Source organism: Homalodisca vitripennis, chromosome 1 (assembly GCF_021130785.1).
Source record: "Homalodisca vitripennis isolate AUS2020 chromosome 1, UT_GWSS_2.1, whole genome shotgun sequence".
Taxonomy (NCBI): Eukaryota; Metazoa; Arthropoda; class Insecta; order Hemiptera; family Cicadellidae; genus Homalodisca; species Homalodisca vitripennis.
Window position 1 is genome coordinate 104,725,957 of NC_060207.1, and position 17,864 is coordinate 104,743,820.

A 17,864-nucleotide genomic window follows, 5' to 3' on the forward strand; every position below is an offset into this window, starting at 1 on the left:
TTATTATTATTCAAGCGCTTTTTGAGTTGTCTCAACTGTCTTACATGATTCTTTATAAGTATGATTGTTGGTATTTAGTAAATACTCTCTAGTTTAGGATATGTCTAGATATGTTTAGGGGGTGGGAAAAATAACTTGCGCTTTGGGGAATAGGAAATGTATTTCAATATTTAATTTATTTGTATATTGCTATTTATATGTACTAGTCTATTTATTTTGGATATGTATTTATTATTTGCTTGTTGTCAGTTGTTAAATGTTTATTTACAATGCTTGCTTGTTATCTAGCATATTGTTAATTTAAGATTAGTTCTACAATTTAATTGGATGTTTTTATCTGTTTTGTAGCAATACAAATTGTATAATGAATGAATGAATGAATATTATTCGATAAAGTAAAAACAACTGAAAAAAGCCTGGGAAATTATTAAGGAACATTCTTCTTGTGGACTAGCATTATCTTACCAAGGAATAATAACAGATACATTCAATGCTTTTTTGTTGAATCTGTGAGAGATATAATACAAGAAAGTACCAAAAATGTTAGTCCTCTAATTTAAACAAAGTTATAAAAAATAACAAACATAAACCTGTTGTAAAAAAAAAAAAATGTTTTGCCTGGGAACCAGTATCTGCAGAAGAAATTCGTAATGTTATGAAGAAGATGAAAAGTTCTGTCAGCCCTGGTATATATATATATATATAAATTGTCAAATAACTGTTTAAACCCATCGTACGTTGTTTAAATCTTCCCCGCTGTAGCTGTATAATCCATAATATAATCTACGTGTCAAAGAAGGATTTTCCTCGGTCTCAGTTTGTAACAGTGTCAGATTTCAGACGCTGCACTAAAAGGAAGATGAACTGGAGCAAACTCAATATTTAAACTGTCTCCATTGTATCCGGTAACGTTTTGGAACGACCTAAGCAACTGGCATTTCCGCCGTCTTACCTAGTACGGGAGGTATAGTTAATGTGTCCTTAAAGTATGTTGAGTGTTATGTGTGCGAAATAATTTAAATATCTGAGGAAGATACTTGGGCTAAAACTAGACCCAACAATTAGGTTCGAGAATGTTGAGGAAACCCAATAGAAAAATAAAGATGCGTTGGAATAAACTCATTAAAATATATTATTAAAATTAATATATTGTCTGGGGTACTTAGAGCTTTATGTAAATATTTATTTATTTCTAAGTATTCACACCTGAATATCCTATATTTATTTCAGTGTATAAGAAGTAGAGTTTTAGTTGAAGTGTTTGTACTATTTGAATAAATATAAAACTTTTTGAGGAATTTATACGTTTATCCTTAATAGCCGAGAGAACATCAATATTCATCCATCCATTTGAGCTTCACTGTAACCTGGAGGTAAGATTGTAGCTCTGTAAGATAGAAGTCTCGGGGTTTTTAGGAAGATCTACATCAATATGCAAAATGCTTTGGGCCGATTTTCTTTAAAAACATTTGGTATAATCAATAAAATGTGACATTGGCATTTAAAGAAGCCTCTCTCTTAAAATGGCAGAGGTCGTAAACAGCAAGTACTCTATAAGAACAATGCTAAAGCTCAAGCAGCTTTACGTCCTTGTTTTTGGTCATAAAATGATGGATGCGTTTTATTTTGAGTAGACGATTAATACGCATTCAAAAATTTTGGTATTTTTATACTTTTTGAAATTTATACTTGTTGAAATAAAATAACTTTTTCCAAAACAGCAAAATCCGCAAAACTAAAGAGCTTTAATATTTAGTAATTAACTTAACAAAACTTATTGTTAGAGGCTTAAAGTGTTTCAGATTAACATTATTGTTATAAGACTAAAATTAATATGGCCGACATTGCAGCCGGCTGTTCAATTTCAAGTGATCTGTGTGAACAGATTTGTTTATATCTCATCTCTGAGAACACTTGACTTCACAGCGTGTCATATTATCATGCAAAAAACTTGAAATCCGTATCTTAATATTTTCTTAAGTTTCATTGTCAAATGCAATGTGGAGGACGTTAGTGATTTCGCTACTCTGCGTATTTCTCTTGGGTATGTTGTACATTTTATACAATCAATTTTATGACACAAAATCTAAACATATTTTATGATACAAAATTAAAACGAATAACTAAAATTCTAATATAATACGTTAAAACATTACTAATGTGTCGTTATTTATTGGCGCCATCGTAGTATATAATATATGTATGTATATATATATATATATATATATATATATATATATATATATATATAGTGTCAATTTTAACTGGGCCAATATTAGTATCTCTAAAACGACCAAAATTGTAAGAAAGTTTAAAAGGTGATCGTTATGTACTTTTCAAAGCCTTATTAAAATATATATTTAGAATGTTATTCTTTTGAAAACACGAATATAAATTTCTCATGGTACACAGTGTATAAAATGTATATTAAAACTTTTTATTCTTGGCAGTTTTTAACTTATTCATTCAGAACCTATAACCAAAGTTTTTTAAAGCGCTTATAAATCAAGTGCATCACACTGGCCATCAAAAAATATTTTTTATTTTACTTTTAGTTTAATAGTTTATCTTTTTAGATTGTTAATTTAATCCAAATATGGCTTTAGTTTATTGTATAAATTCTAGTTTTTTACAAATTATCTTTTTATTATATAGTATCAAATTCCTATACACGGTAAATGGTGAAATTAATGAAACACTGAGTTACATCATAAGCATATGTTATATTAGTTGGCTATATAAAACAGTGATATAATTTGGTATTACTGGTTTTACTAGTTGGCTGGTTCTTCTTTCACCTTCAAAGCCTCTTGCATAGCCTTTTCTACGTTGAGTTGCTTGCTGGACTGACTAACAGTAGTCCCTCATCATATTGGTGTTCCAGCGGCCTTTGTTTTTTCCATTAATGTTATCATGAAAACACTCATCCTGCCCCTCACTAAAATTTCCTAAATTTTCCGGGAAGTGATCAACATGACAATTAAAAAATGGAACTTTTATGCTTATTAAACATTCTATTTTTAAAACTTTTTTAACGTGTTAGCTACAATAGAAACATATTCCGTGTCCTCTTCATATCCCTGCAACCTTGTACTGACTCGCTTGAGTAATACCTATGCTTCTTTCTCATTTACGGCCATTGTCGGTTCAAAGTAAACTCCAAACACCATATTTATAATGTCAAGTCAATCAAAAACAACTTCTTTTAATTTGGCTTCCGAAAGGCGTGAAAAGTTTTGGCAGAGATATTTGAATCATAGTCCATTTTCAGGCAATGCCTTTACAAACTGTTTCATAAGGGTTAACTTCATATGTAAAAGTAGTAGGAGCACTTTCTTTGATACTGCAAGGTTTTGTTGCCGACTGTTCTTGTCATCAGGTTTTAAAGACGTCCTCACAGGTTAGTTCTTTCTGCACCAATGTTGGTACTTGCTCTCCTGTCCAAATCACACAAGAGACGTGTAAACTTGGTAAAGCCACTATGCTGACTAAATACAGTGTTGTAAGTGCATATGCATTGATAATTCTGAGCGAAAGAGTAGTTTTGAAGACAAAAGATGTGTTAGGCACTAAGACGATAAAACGCGAAGGAGTACGCGAGTGTTTTGCCATCAACACGTAGACAGTAAGTTGCTTAAGCGAGAAAAAGTCTGGGCATGGGAATATTCAAACAAATGCGCAAAGCTGTTTGACATAATTTACAACATATGTAGTTGCCGTGTCATCAATATGTACGCTGCCTCAGACTAAATCGAATTAAAACAGTATACGTTGTACGTTTTATAGAGTCGCGTTAAAGATATTAATTGAAACGTTAAATGGATTGACCAAACAATAAATATTTGTATGGTTTCACAGCTATTGGGTACTCCCAAACTATAAGATATTATAATTATAAGATTACGGGCAAATAGCCATGACTTTTTAGGCAATGCACGCAATACATGTTTAGAAAGGTAGATAGCGAGTCTGTGGTACACTTGAATAATGATACTTGTTCTCATAATGCATTATTGGAAGGACGTACTGGATGAAGAGGAAGAAGAAGTGGAAGAGTGGGTATTTCCGAAAAAAAAAAATATATATATATATCTTTGTCTTATATAATAGGCAAATTTTATCCTTATTTAACAACACCTCAATTTACTGAGAAAAATTATTCCACTTTCTAAAGGCTTCAGTTTTACACATCTTTAATATGTGTGTATGTTTTAAATACAATTTTTTTGAGTATTATTTTGTGCTATGAAAAGAGTTGTAGTTTAGGCATACACAAATTTTAAAATAATTCCCAATTAGTAAATTAATAAAATGATATGTTTTGAAATATAGATATATTTTCTCACCATAAGTGTGCGTCTTCGAAAGTGTATTTCAATAAGTACTATTAGCAATACTTAAATACTAATTATCAATAAGTAATAAGTATAATAAGAGTAAAAGTTATTTTTACCTAAAAATAAAAATGAATTATACAAATAAACACATTGTGTACTCAAATTTTGTATTTCTTACCCATTCTCCAGGTTACAATAAATTATTTTGCAGGATCTGTGAATCCCTACCTTACGAAATACGCAAGTTTTTCATCTCAACATTAACGGTTAAGAATAAAATTTGTTAATTTTTGTGTAATTAAGTCTTTGGGTTATACAGTTATGTCGTTAAATAATTTTAAATTATTACAAGTCTTTTTGAAATTAGAAGTTATTAGGTAAAATTTATAAATTTTTTGAACGTTTGAATATGATTTTGCATTTTATTGAGTTCAGATTTAATACCTGAAAAGGTTGGTAAAGAGTTCCGGAAAACTCTGTGTTACCGCAAGTTACTAGCAAAATGAAACAATAGTGCAGTTTAGCAATTCAAATTCCAACAACATCGAATGTGGTAGTTGAATAAATATACATAAGTGCACCATATAATGCTAAATATAGCTATAATGAACTTTGATTGTAGTATCAGACAATCAGTAGAAAAATATCATTATACTATGTGTGTGTATCCATGTATGCACTGAAATTTGCCTTGTACACGAAGTATTTCCCTGACAGCATTGATTGCATAGTATGTGTTATAAGTAAATTATATTGCGAATCTTGTTATACGGGTACCTACATTACAGCTCAATTCTACCTTTAAATTGAATACAATTGGGTTATTGGTTTTCTCTTCATCAATTTTTAGTCTAGTTTAAAATTTGTCAACTGATTGTACTCTGTTTGTTTAAAAATTTATCTCTTGTGTGATTTAATCATACCATAATTTTTCATACCAGTTTTTTTCTCGAGATCTGCGGACAGATAGACAGAAATTTTTCCAGCCTCTCGATTAATAGGCTTCGCTAACGCTCAGCCAAGTAAAGAATTAAGAGTATATAATCGAATATACCTTATTATAGTTAACACCAACATTAGCATATATCTTTATCGATATACTATGTTTATATCATCGTACAGTCACATTTAGAGTAGCCTACATTTCGTCTTTCCACTTTACGTCGAGTATGAATCTCAGACGGTTCTTGCCGTTATCAATGAATTGGATGACTTAAACGTTATCAACGTAAACTGATAATTCTTCAAGAATGAAGCTGAACTGCGACTCTTTGTTTCAGTTCTGTTATAGAAAACATATCCTCTATTTATATATTACAGTGTTGAATGTGCTTTTAATGGTCACTCGATGGTTGCTTTCAGTAGATAGTTTCTCATTTTACGTCTACAGATTTGTTAACCTCCGTGTAGCTCAAGTTATATCTCAATAAAGAATATTGTAACAGTAATAAAAGCAACAAAAATACTACTAATAAATAAAACAATTTCTTATGCACTGACTATGCTACATTAAATAAAACTACTCTGCATTTAAAAAAGATTATTTTTCTTTTCATGCTGATATAGTTATTGTTATTTTTGAAGGAACATTTTTATTAAATTTGCTACAAAAATATGTCATTATACACTGCATAAAACTCCAATTACCAGGTATGTGCGTTTGCTTTTAGAACTGCACAAAAAATCGATTGTAGCCAACCAAAATGTGTTAACCAATCTGGTGAAAAGACATTTCTTACGCTTGTAACGTGACTTTTCGTATCGTAACGTAACTGACCCAGAACGTATCAGTCGTAAAATGGGGTAAAGTATTACAGGGGTCGGGAGAAGGTAGTTAGAATTGGGAAACCAAAGGCTCAGATTGAGAGCAGAGTCAACCTAAGTGGACTCAATACAAACGCTCGGTATCATCACAGCCCAGGCTCCAAGTAGGATATGAGGAGGAGTAAGGACAATAGTAATTTGGAAATAAAAGCGTTGGGAAAGAGTCTAACAAAGGAACTAAGGTTCCGCTCGGATGTCTCTAGCGGGGACAGAGAAAGAGGCGCTGGGATTACTCTAGCGCAGGGCGAATGGTTCCGCTTGGATTGCTCTAGCGGGCGAGGGGATAGAGGCGCTCGGATTTCTCTAGCGCAGGACGAAAGGTTCCGCTTGGATCGCTCTAGCGGGGAAAGACGAAGAGACGCTTGGATTTCTCTAGCGCAGGGCGAAAGGTTCCGCTTGGATTGCTCTAGCAGGCGAGAGGATAGAGGCGCTCGGATTTCTCTAGCGCAGGACGAAAGGTTCCGCTTGGATCGCTCTAGCGGGGAAAGACGAAGAGGCGCTTGGATTTCTCTAGCGCAGGGCGAGAGGTTCCGCTTGGATTGCTCTAGCGGGCGAGAGGATAGAGGCGCTCGGATTTCTCTAGCGCAGGACGAAAGGTTCCGCTTGGATCGCTCTAGCGGGGAAAGACGAAGAGGCGCTTGGATTACTCTAGCGCAGGGCGAATGGTTCCGCTTGGATTGATCTAGCGGGCGAGGGGATAGAGGCGCTTGGATTTCTCTAGTGCAGGGCGATTATCTTACCTGAGGGAGGCGAAGCGTGGTCGGTCTCGGAGAGCTTCCTGTGGTGGTCTCCCAGGATCTACTGAGCGTTGTATCCGTGGTGAACTCCCAGGAACGAATGAGAGCTGTGCTGGTGATCGGCTCCCTTTATAGCAGCCAGGTTGGCGCATGCGCAGAACCCCTAATATTGTCAGTCGGCTCCCAGCTGCGGTGCCGGCAACATCTCTCCGTAGGGTTATATGGTCTGCTTGTTCCAACCTGTTTGAAATGGCGACGCTGCTGTTTCTGAATACTCGACCGTATTCTTTATTGCAGGGATGGGGTCCTTAGGGGTCCGTCGGCATAGGGAAAAAGTGCCGACTTGTATAAAGCGACGCTGCAGGACGTATGGAGAGGTAGGAATTAGGTGTGCATGTAGGAGAGGGTAAGGTTTATGGGGAAAGACGCGGAAGGCGATAAGGTAACGGGAAGTTTCATCGGCGGCGCAGGGTAGGGTCAAGTGACGGAGGGGCCGGACTGATCGTGGGAAAATAGGACAGGGCTTATTGTAACGTCGGAAAGCGAAGGACACAGGAATTTTAAGAGGAAGTTTGTATAGGACGACGCCGACTACCTGAAGGCGACGCCCAAAGCGGATTAGTAGGACACGAGGATAGGAAACGTATAATGGTAAGCGGAAACATGGATAGCCGCTAGGGTGCGGGCAAAGGTCAGGGTAAAAGATGTACCGTAAATTAGTTAATTAAATTTCATACAATGTAAATTTCGCAACCTAATCAGCCAGTATAATATAATATTATTTTACATCCAATGTTCCGGAACTAAATTATTGGGCGGAGTAACTACCTAATTGGCACGCGTATGAATTTTTTTTCTTCTAACCCTTTGTAGCAGCCCAACTACGTAACCCATCAGACCTCGCGCGCTTTGTCCGTAAGTAAAATTTATCTTTTCGTATTATTAAATTAGCCCTTTGATGCCAAACGTATAAAATGAATGTAACGTAAAGTAAAGATGTGAATAGTAAAGTAACTTACCCTTGAAGATCTTTTATTTGCTTGATGGAGATAGATAAAGGTTGTGGCGTCGTCCTTATGGCGACGAGCACGTTGTTATAAATAGTAATTTGTATCATTAAATGGCTAATACCGTCGCGAATTTGTTTTAGGCGAGTTTACGTAGCTGATGTATCTCACGTGTTGTTTGAATAGATGGCTACCACTTCCCAACTCTACTCCTCTTCTAGAAATAACCGTTCTTAGACTACAGCTTCAATGTCTCGTGCCAAGACGCCGACACCCGGGTTGTGAGTCTACCTATTGCGAAGGGAAGTGAAATATTATTGTTTTGTAAAGTAAAACGTCGTACGCATAATTCAATAGAACATTGGATATTTTAGGCCCACCTAGAAGATATACTTTTTAGTTATTATATTCTAATTGGCAGCAACGTGGCATTACATAACTTTTCCTTTACCATCTAAAAGTGGTGCTTTTAAGTTTTCGTAATTAAACTGAACTTATAAGTAAACTTTGTATTTCTAGTATTTATTACTACGACCTCAGAAGTCACCACCCCCATGTGTTATCGTCATACGGTACACATAATTTAATTGCGCAACTCTGCTTTTGATGTGCCTTCTCTGCCATCAACTGGGTGAAACTGAGTGAAAACGCCACAATGCCTGCCATTAAAATAGAATATTTGTCTAAAGATAAGTTGGTATTTGAACTGATATCTAGAGGTATTAAATTAAATAGTGACAGTACAGTAAATGAACTCAGAAAGTCCTTAAGACAGTGTTTGGGAAACAATATTTTACCTACTCCTAGGAGCCTATTAAAAATAGACCACAATCAGGAAGTAAAACTTCTCAGTGAAAAAGTGATATTATTAGAACATGGGTGCAGTGAATTGAACAATGCTAGTTCACCTTTAGAAATCACCAAATTCCAAGAAAAGTGTAAACATTTAATAAACCGTTTATTTTTAGACAACCAGCTCGAACTAGGTTCTGTACATAGTGAAACTTTATCAGCTTTAAAGTGTAGGCTAGTAAATGTTGAACAACAGTTAGCTAAAAACTTGCTACCTACAGTGAACCTAGAACAGCTTAAAGTGTTAGAAGCCAATTTAAATGAATCATTAGAACAAGATGAGGCTATGGAAGATGAGGCAGTGAAAGAACAAATAGGCCCTATTTCTGTACAACCACCAACAATATCACAGCCTACTGCCAGTACCCCCACTTTGCCTATAATGCCTATTTATAATGCAAACAATGATTGTATTAGTCAACCTATGTCTGGTTTAAATATGTTTAATAAGTTAAACAACCCTGTAGAATGTTATTTACAAAATTTTACAGTAACAAATGGCTTAGTAGTACCTGAGCTAATAAACTTTTTGAAAACTTTGTTAAAACTAAAATGTGAAACTAGCCTATCAGAAAATGAAATTTTAGCATTGTTACCATGTTATGCAAAAGGTCCACTTTTAGCCAAAATAATACAGTGTAAGTCTGTCATGCCAAATGTCAACTATCTACACAGGGAATTAATTAGTGCTTTTATCCCTGTAGGCCTAATTGAAAGACTGAGACTAGATTTAGTTTATAGGCCACAAAGGTTTGATGAGCCACTGTATGAATACATCTATGACATCAAAGAGCTCAGTCAAGTTTTATTGTGTAACATAAGTGAACAGGACTTGGTAACTTGTATAAAAAGAGGTATTAAGCCTACAGATAGAAATAAGTTAATTTTTGAAAACAATCCCATTTGTTTTACAGATTTGGAAAATGTGTGTATAGCTAGTAACAATATAACCTTTAATGATAACTTAAGGGACAATTTAAGTAAGACATATGTTAACAACATGTATCCACCACATGTTGAACTTAGAAAAAGTAGGCCTACTGTCAAAAACCCAAAGTTATGTTTCAATTGTAATAGGCCTGGTCACTTAGCAAAAAATTGTTTTAGGAATCCAAAAAACTAGTCGATAGGGGAGTGGTATTACACACAACACCTAAAAATATCCCTCCCCGGTTTCATAAGTTTAAGAATAATAATTTTATAAATAGTAATACAGTAAGAAAAGAAAAACACTATTTTATGAGAGTCTATGGTAAGGTAATTAAAAATTGGAGTAAATTAAACTATAGAAAACCTAATTTAAGACTAAATGTTAGACAGTGTAACAATATGCCTTTAATTGAAGCTATAGTGGGTAAAAATGTAAAAACAAACTGCTTATTAGATACTGGTGCTACAAGAGATATAATTAGTAAAGAATTTTATGATAGCCTATTGTTGAATAAAAATGTTTCTAAATTAATGAAGTCAGATGATAGAATGTTTGCTGAAAATAACACTGAAATAAAATGTTTTGGTTACTGTTATGCTATGATAAAAATTTCTAAATTTTGTTGGAAAGTAAAATTTATTGTATTGGATAATTTAAAATGGGACATTGTATTGGGAAACCCATTTATATCTAATAGCAAATTAATTTTAGATCTTGATGGAGATTCATGTTATTTTAAATTCAATTGTAATGAGAAAATAACTATTGTCAGACAACAGCCTTTTGAACATGAAGTAAACAGCATTGATGTAAAAATAGGGTGCACTAGAGCTGAGGCTGAGATACAAAACCTTATAGGGGATTTTCCAAATGTTTTTAATCCAAAATTAGGAGAGGCTCTAGATTTGGAAGTGAGATTAGTTCTAAATGACCCCACACCTGTAAATATTAGGCCTTATTTTATGAGCCCTCCTACTGTAAATAAGATGAAAACAATAATACAGGATTGGTTGGACCAAGGAATAATTGAACCCAGTACTTCAGCCTACTCCAGTCCAGCCTTTTTAACCAAAAAGGACAGACTTGTAGTCAATTATACCGAATTAAATAAAAAGTTACAGAAAATTGATTTTCCCATTGGTGATTTAAATAATTATTATCAACATCTTAGTGGAGCCAAATATTTTTCAATAATAGATTTAAGAAAAAGTTTTTTGCAATGTCCATTATCACCTGATAGTCAAGATCTTACCTCATTTAGCACTATATTTGGTAAATATAAATTTAAACGAGTACCCTTTGGTTTACATGTTGGTAGTGCTGTATTGTCCGCCTATCTGGACAAAGTCCTAGACAATATAAAATTTAAATATGTGATAAATTTTTGTGATGATATCTTAGTGTACAGTAAAGACCTTAATTCGCATTTAGTACATGTCAGAGAGATTGTAAATAGACTAAGCAAACATGGCTTAACGGCAAACCTAGAGAAAGCAAAGTTTTGTTTTGAGGAAATCTCCTTTTTGGGGAACTTAATAAAAAATAATACAGTAACTATAGATCCCGAGCGAACAAGGAGTATAGGAGAATTTATGCCGCCTAAGAACGCCAAACAAATTTCACAGTTTTTAGGTATGACCAATTTCTTTTCAAAATTTATAAATAATTATGCCGAATTATGTAATCCTTTAAATCGTTTAAGAAGGAAAAACGCTAAATTTGTTTGGACAAGTGAATGTCAAGATTCGTTTGTAAAGTTAAAAGAAGCTATAATGAATCCTCCTGTACTCCAGTTAGCCGATTTTTCAAAGCAATTTATAGTAATGACAGATGCTAGTGGAATAGCCGCAGGTGGTTGTTTGTTACAGGAAAAACGACCAAAATGAATTAATGCCAATAGCCTATTACTCTAGGAAATTTACTGATGCCGAATTAAAATATACTGTTTATGAAAAAGAAGCTTTGAGTGCACTAATTTGCATAGAAAAATGGCACGAATTTTTAGAAGTAAGAACCTTTAAATTAATAACTGATAACCAAGCTTTATCCTATGTCCTCAATCACAAAAGGAAGGTAGGAAGACTTGCCCGGTGGATCGAGAGGATTTTGAATTTGCCATTTGAGGTGGAATTTAAAAGTTCCACCGATAATGCGCTGGCAGACGCCCTTTCACGTATGTTTGAGGGCGAGTCGACGGGAACAGCTGATCCGAGCCCCAGTGACTGCCGGAACGTTCCAGACCAGGATAAAAATAGATTATCGATTTCCTTCTGCCATTCAAACTACTCCCGAAGGCAAACATGTAAACGAACATCTAATGTAAAGCCTAAAATGCAGATAAATAATAAGTGCAATAACAAGGATAATTTGTGGTTGTTAATTAATGATTTGCCATTAGCGTTTAAAGATTTAAAAAAACATCAACTTCAAGATAAAGAAACTCAGCGAATCATTCAATCTGTAAAAAGCAATAGTAACAATTTATGTTATTTTATAAAAAACAATTTACTGATGTACAAAAGGAATGTAAAAAGTAAGAGTAAGATATTTTTGCCTGTACAGTTAATTGATTTAGTATATGAATTCTTCCACAGTTCTTTAATAGGAGGTCATTTAGGCATTGCTAGAACGCAAAGAAAAATTAATCAGTATTTTTATAGACCTGATTTAGACGAAATTATAAATGCAAAAGTGAAAGCATGTAATGTTTGTAAAATGAGTAAAGTGTGCCAAAGAAAATATAAAGGCGAATTAGTATCTGTGCCATTTAAGAACAATATGGATTGTTTATTCATAGATCTTTTAGGTCCCTTAGTGAGAACTAGAAACAGCAATGTATATTTACTTGTAGTTGTAGATGCCGCCAGTAAATTTCTATGGCTAATCCCTTTGAGGGAATGTAAGAGTGCTGAAATATGTAATAAATTAGACCGCATAATTTTTAACAACTTTTCTGTACCTAAAATAATAGTGTCAGACAATGCCGCATATTTTACATCACTGTATTTTAAGAAGTTCTTATTTAAGAATTTTATTGAACACCGTAGACTAGCGCCTTACAGGGCTAATGGAAATCAATCAGAAAGGCATATTAGAAACATATCTACATTATTACGTAGTTTCTATCACAACTGTCATAGTAATTGGGATAATGACCTAGGCTATATACAATTAAGTTTAAACACCGCCCATAATGAAAGCACAGGTTTTGCTGCCTTTGATTTAATGTTTAATCATTCCTGTAATAATGCTTTATCTAATTTATGGAAGCTAAATGATCTAATTGGTGAGAATTTGTCCAAGGAAACTGTTGTAAACAATTTAAAGAGAGCTGTGGTGAATGTAAAAAGGAGTATAGCACATAACAGTAATAGACAAAAGTACTCAGAGCAAAATGTAAAACATCCCTTTAAGTTGCATTCCTTAGTATGGATTAGAACCCACTATTTAAGCAATAAGGTAGAAAAGTTTTGTGCAAAATTAGCACCAAAATATGTAGGAATTTATAGAATTTTATATTTTTTAAGCCTTGTAACTTGTATTGTACAACACACTGAAAATGTTTTGAATGTAAAAAAGGTTCATATTGTAGATTTAAAATTAAATTAAGACCTGTTCTGTATAAAATAAAAAAAAAATTTTGTAGCATCCCTAGCTTAAGGAACCACTTGCTGCCAAATTTAAAAGATAAGATAAAATCCAGGAAGTTAACTGTTTGGTGAATTCTTAACGAATGTGTCAATGGAAATAAAATATAGAAAAAGAATTAGTAAATAGACTTAGTGTAAAGAAATGAGACAAAGTTGATCCTGACTGTTTGTAATGAGGGAACCAAATTGTCTGTGTTTTGTAGGTATGCCGAAATGTTGAATTTTGAATTTTGTAGATATATTTGAAGTGTTAAAATTCATGTAGATGTAAGATGTATAGGATGTTGTATGTAAATATATATATTAAGAGTGATGCAGTATTAATACGAAATGTGAGACTTAGCTTCTCGTGAGGGGACGTCTCATTCCAAAATATTCGATCCATATTGGTAACTTGTCCGCAAGTCTCAGGGTATTTAATGGCACAACACTATACACAAAACACTGGTATGAATGCAAAAAGAAGTATGAATGTGGCGCCTATATAACAAAACACTACACTACACTTGTTTACGATTTAATCGCCTTAAATGCCCTTATTCTTGCAACGACCCGCAAATTCTAAAACGCTGCAACGTGCACTGCATGAAAATAGTTTGCCTAAATTGATTTTCTATTTTTGGTCCCTAAGCGAGCAGTCATAGAACTGCATTGGCATGCGATCTAGCGGATTTCATAGAAAACTTTTGGATCCCCGCGCTATCGTATTGTTATGGTTGAATTTGAATTTATGTAATGAATAAAAGGTTGAATTAAGTTTGTTATTTAGAATATGTTTAAAGTAAAGCGACTAACTAGGTTGCGAAATCAAAACAGGGGGGATATTCTGTACCGTAAATTAGTTAATTAAATTTCATACAATGTAAATTTCGCAACCTAATCAGCCAGTATAATATAATATTATTTTACATCCAATGTTCCGGAACTAAATTATTGGGCGGAGTAACTACCTAATTGGCACGCGTATGAATTTTTTTTCTTCTAACCCTTTGTAGCAGCCCAACTACGTAACCCATCAGACCTCGCGCGCTTTGTCCGTAAGTAAAATTTATCTTTTCGTATTATTAAATTAGCCCTTTGATGCCAAACGTATAAAATGAATGTAACGTAAAGTAAAGATGTGAATAGTAAAGTAACTTACCCTTGAAGATCTTTTATTTGCTTGATGGAGATAGATAAAGGTTGTGGCGTCGTCCTTATGGCGACGAGCACGTTGTTATAAATAGTAATTTGTATCATTAAATGGCTAATACCGTCGCGAATTTGTTTTAGGCGAGTTTACGTAGCTGATGTATCTCACGTGTTGTTTGAATAGATGGCTACCACTTCCCAACTCTACTCCTCTTCTAGAAATAACCGTTCTTAGACTACAGCTTCAATGTCTCGTGCCAAGACGCCGACACCCGGGTTGTGAGTCTACCTATTGCGAAGGGAAGTGAAATATTATTGTTTTGTAAAGTAAAACGTCGTACGCATAATTCAATAGAACATTGGATATTTTAGGCCCACCTAGGAGATATACTTTTTAGTTATTATATTCTAATTGGCAGCAACGTGGCATTACATAACTTTTCCTTTACCATCTAAAAGTGGTGCTTTTAAGTTTTCGTAATTAAACTGAACTTATAAGTAAACATTGTATTTCTAGTATTTATTACTACGACCTCAGAAGTCACCACCCCCATGTGTTATCGTCATACGGTACAAAGAGGTGCGTGGAACTAGGGCACGACGCAGGGGAAATTAGGACGACGCTGGTTGTTTACGGATAGGAGAGGAGTAGAGGAGATGTTTTAGGTGTAGCGGGAATAAGGATTTATTGGCGGAAAGAAAACGAAGGGTGTAGAGCTACACGTATGGCCGTGGGAGGAGACGCTAAGATAAGATAAGTTAGGAACAACAGGACGTCGGTAATAGCGGAAGGCGGAAAATAAAAAGGTCAAGGGCAAAAGAGGTACGCGGAACTAGGACACGACGCAGGGGTAATTAGGACGACGCTGGTTGTTTACGGATAGGAGGGGAGTAGAGGAGATGTTTTAGGTGTAGCGGGAATAAGGATTTATTGGCGGAAAGAAAACGAAGGGTGTAGGGCTAGACGTAGGGCCGTGGGAGGAGACGCTAAGATAAGATAAGTTAAGAACAACAGGATGTCGGTAATAGTGGAAGGCGGAAATTTAAAAGGTCAAGGGCAATAAGGGAAACTGCACTTTGGTAAATAGGGTTTCTATTTGAAAGGGTGAGGATTAAGGACGGGGACGAATAAGGGTCGTTACACGCTAAGTAAAAATGTCTTAGAATGTAAAAGAATAACATTATTTCAGACATTTGCCATCGTCGTATGTTTTATAAAGAACACAATAGCAGTGTTCGAAGGTAGTATTCTTTTTATTACTATAACGGTGGCTAATATTCAAAATGCTACTATCCTTTCAAAATCAACCATCGTAAATAACTCATTAAAAAGTGCTCTCATACAATGAGAGTAAAAGGTGCGTTGTAGTTTGTTCTAACACTCCGTTTATGGAAAATAAATAACAAATAGATGAATCATAGACTACCTAAAAATATCTTAAAATAAAATAAAACAGTGTATTTTACAACATACAATATTGAATTCGAATTTATTTAGAAATATCAGGATTTTTTCGATATTATAAAATTTACACCAGCCGTACCTAGAAGTAAAAGTGTATGAGGAAACTGTAAAACACTGTTCCACAGTTTTATCCAACCCATGATAACAAATTTAGAACCGAGAGAATTAATATTAAAGATTGCCTAGTCAACAATATATAATTTTTATTGTTATATCTTGTGTTGATTTTAACCAGTTACAATCAGATGCAAAAGTTTTATATTTAAGATTTAGAAATTAGAAGTATTAATACAGCTTGTAATGATAGAAACGTAAATGTGGCCTAAAAGAACATTTGATACAGTATTTGATATTGTAACAGTTGAACAATAAATAGGGAATAGTTATTACTGCTTGATTATAATATATTCCTGAGATTAGCAAAAGCAATATTTGTAAAATTGTACACGGACATACTTGTGGTATTATGATGGGCACTATATATATATATATATATATATATATATATATATATATTTTTAATATACACAAGTACGTTTCTGTGCATATTTGATGTATTATATGTAGTAAAGTCAGTTGATTATAAATCAAAATGAAAAACTGTAGCTGCAATAACTTTTAAACATTTAATTTTAACCATCTTAACATTAATGTGACGAAAATACACACACACACACACACACACACACACACACACACACACACACACACACACACACACACACACACACACACACACACACACACACACACACACACATGTATATATAGGTATATGTATATGTATTTTGGTAGAGCATGAATATTACAGTTCTCATTGAAATATGATTGTGCCATAAAAATGATCGGTTTTGAATCATAAGGTAAAGAAATTTCTGTTTGTGTTGTGTTTCTGTTACAAAAATTCTGAACAGAAACAGCAAAGAATCATATAATCACTGGCCTTGTACAACTAATTCCGTTGTGTTTGTTGTGTTTCTTTTCCATATTTCTCAGTAGCCAAAATTAACTTTACCAATTTCGAAAAGCAATCAGCATAAATTAAATTGTACCAGGAACGATCTGGTTTGATTTCGATTTACTAGGACCTCATTAGTTATGTTTAGATACTGGTTTGAATATCAAAATTTGAAGACAACGGTCGCTAGTCTTGGCGATTCTTTGTCTGCAGAGTCTTCAACTTTCGTACTAATCTAATAGTCTAAATGCTGTTAAGAAAGGTAAATCTGTAATGTGGAAAGCTATGTACTAGAACGATGATAACTGTTTTGAATCATTGTCATAGTAATTCGTTGACTGGTTTCATTCATTAGATACTCAAAGCTGCCTTTTCATACTCACCGTGATCATATCTCTAAATGGAACGAATACAAAAGTATAATTCTGGTAATCAACGCTAAAAGTGAGAAAGTTGTGGTTGTTATCACTGTTATCAGCTGGGACGTCACTGGGGACCGTCGCTCGTGCTACCATCTAATGGACAGGCTTTCTGCCTAATCACATACAACTGCTCGTCATCTGTCCACTCTAATTTTACTGATCGATCTTATCGATCACGAGAGTGCTGTGCCTAGCTGTGTAAGGAAATAACCTTTGTAAAACTGTTTTTATAAATTTAGACCTACAAAGTATTAATATAATATCTACTAATTAGCCTATTATCAAGACAAAAACGAGTGGTATATGTATGAAATTAAAGTGGTTATATCTTGTTATTTATAAAATTTTACCAAGTATAAAGCTGGATTTTTTACAATTCTATTTTATGATACGAAATAAGTGTCGTTAATCAATAGGTACTGAAGTTATTGTGTCCACGTTCTATCAAAACAACTGTTAAACAACTTTTGTGACACTGGTTTGTTTCGTATATGTTTTTAAAAGGGTAAGATTACGCTACGTAGGCTAATTTGCAATGCTCTCATTCAAT

At 34.1% G+C, this 17,864-nt stretch overlaps 1 protein-coding gene across 2 annotated transcripts in view; it reads left to right on the plus strand.

The window, feature by feature from the left end:
- The first annotated feature begins 1,913 nt into the window (after window positions 1–1,913).
- Window positions 1,914–17,864, plus strand: part of LOC124368608 (trypsin-7-like) — a 39,848-nt gene continuing 23,897 nt past the window's right edge. For both annotated transcript variants that reach the window (XM_046825851.1, XM_046825856.1), the window contains exon 1: window positions 1,914–2,044. In XM_046825851.1, coding sequence (XP_046681807.1) covers window positions 1,999–2,044 — 46 coding nt within the window. In that variant the 5' untranslated portion in view covers window positions 1,914–1,998. The remainder of the gene's footprint in view (window positions 2,045–17,864) is intronic.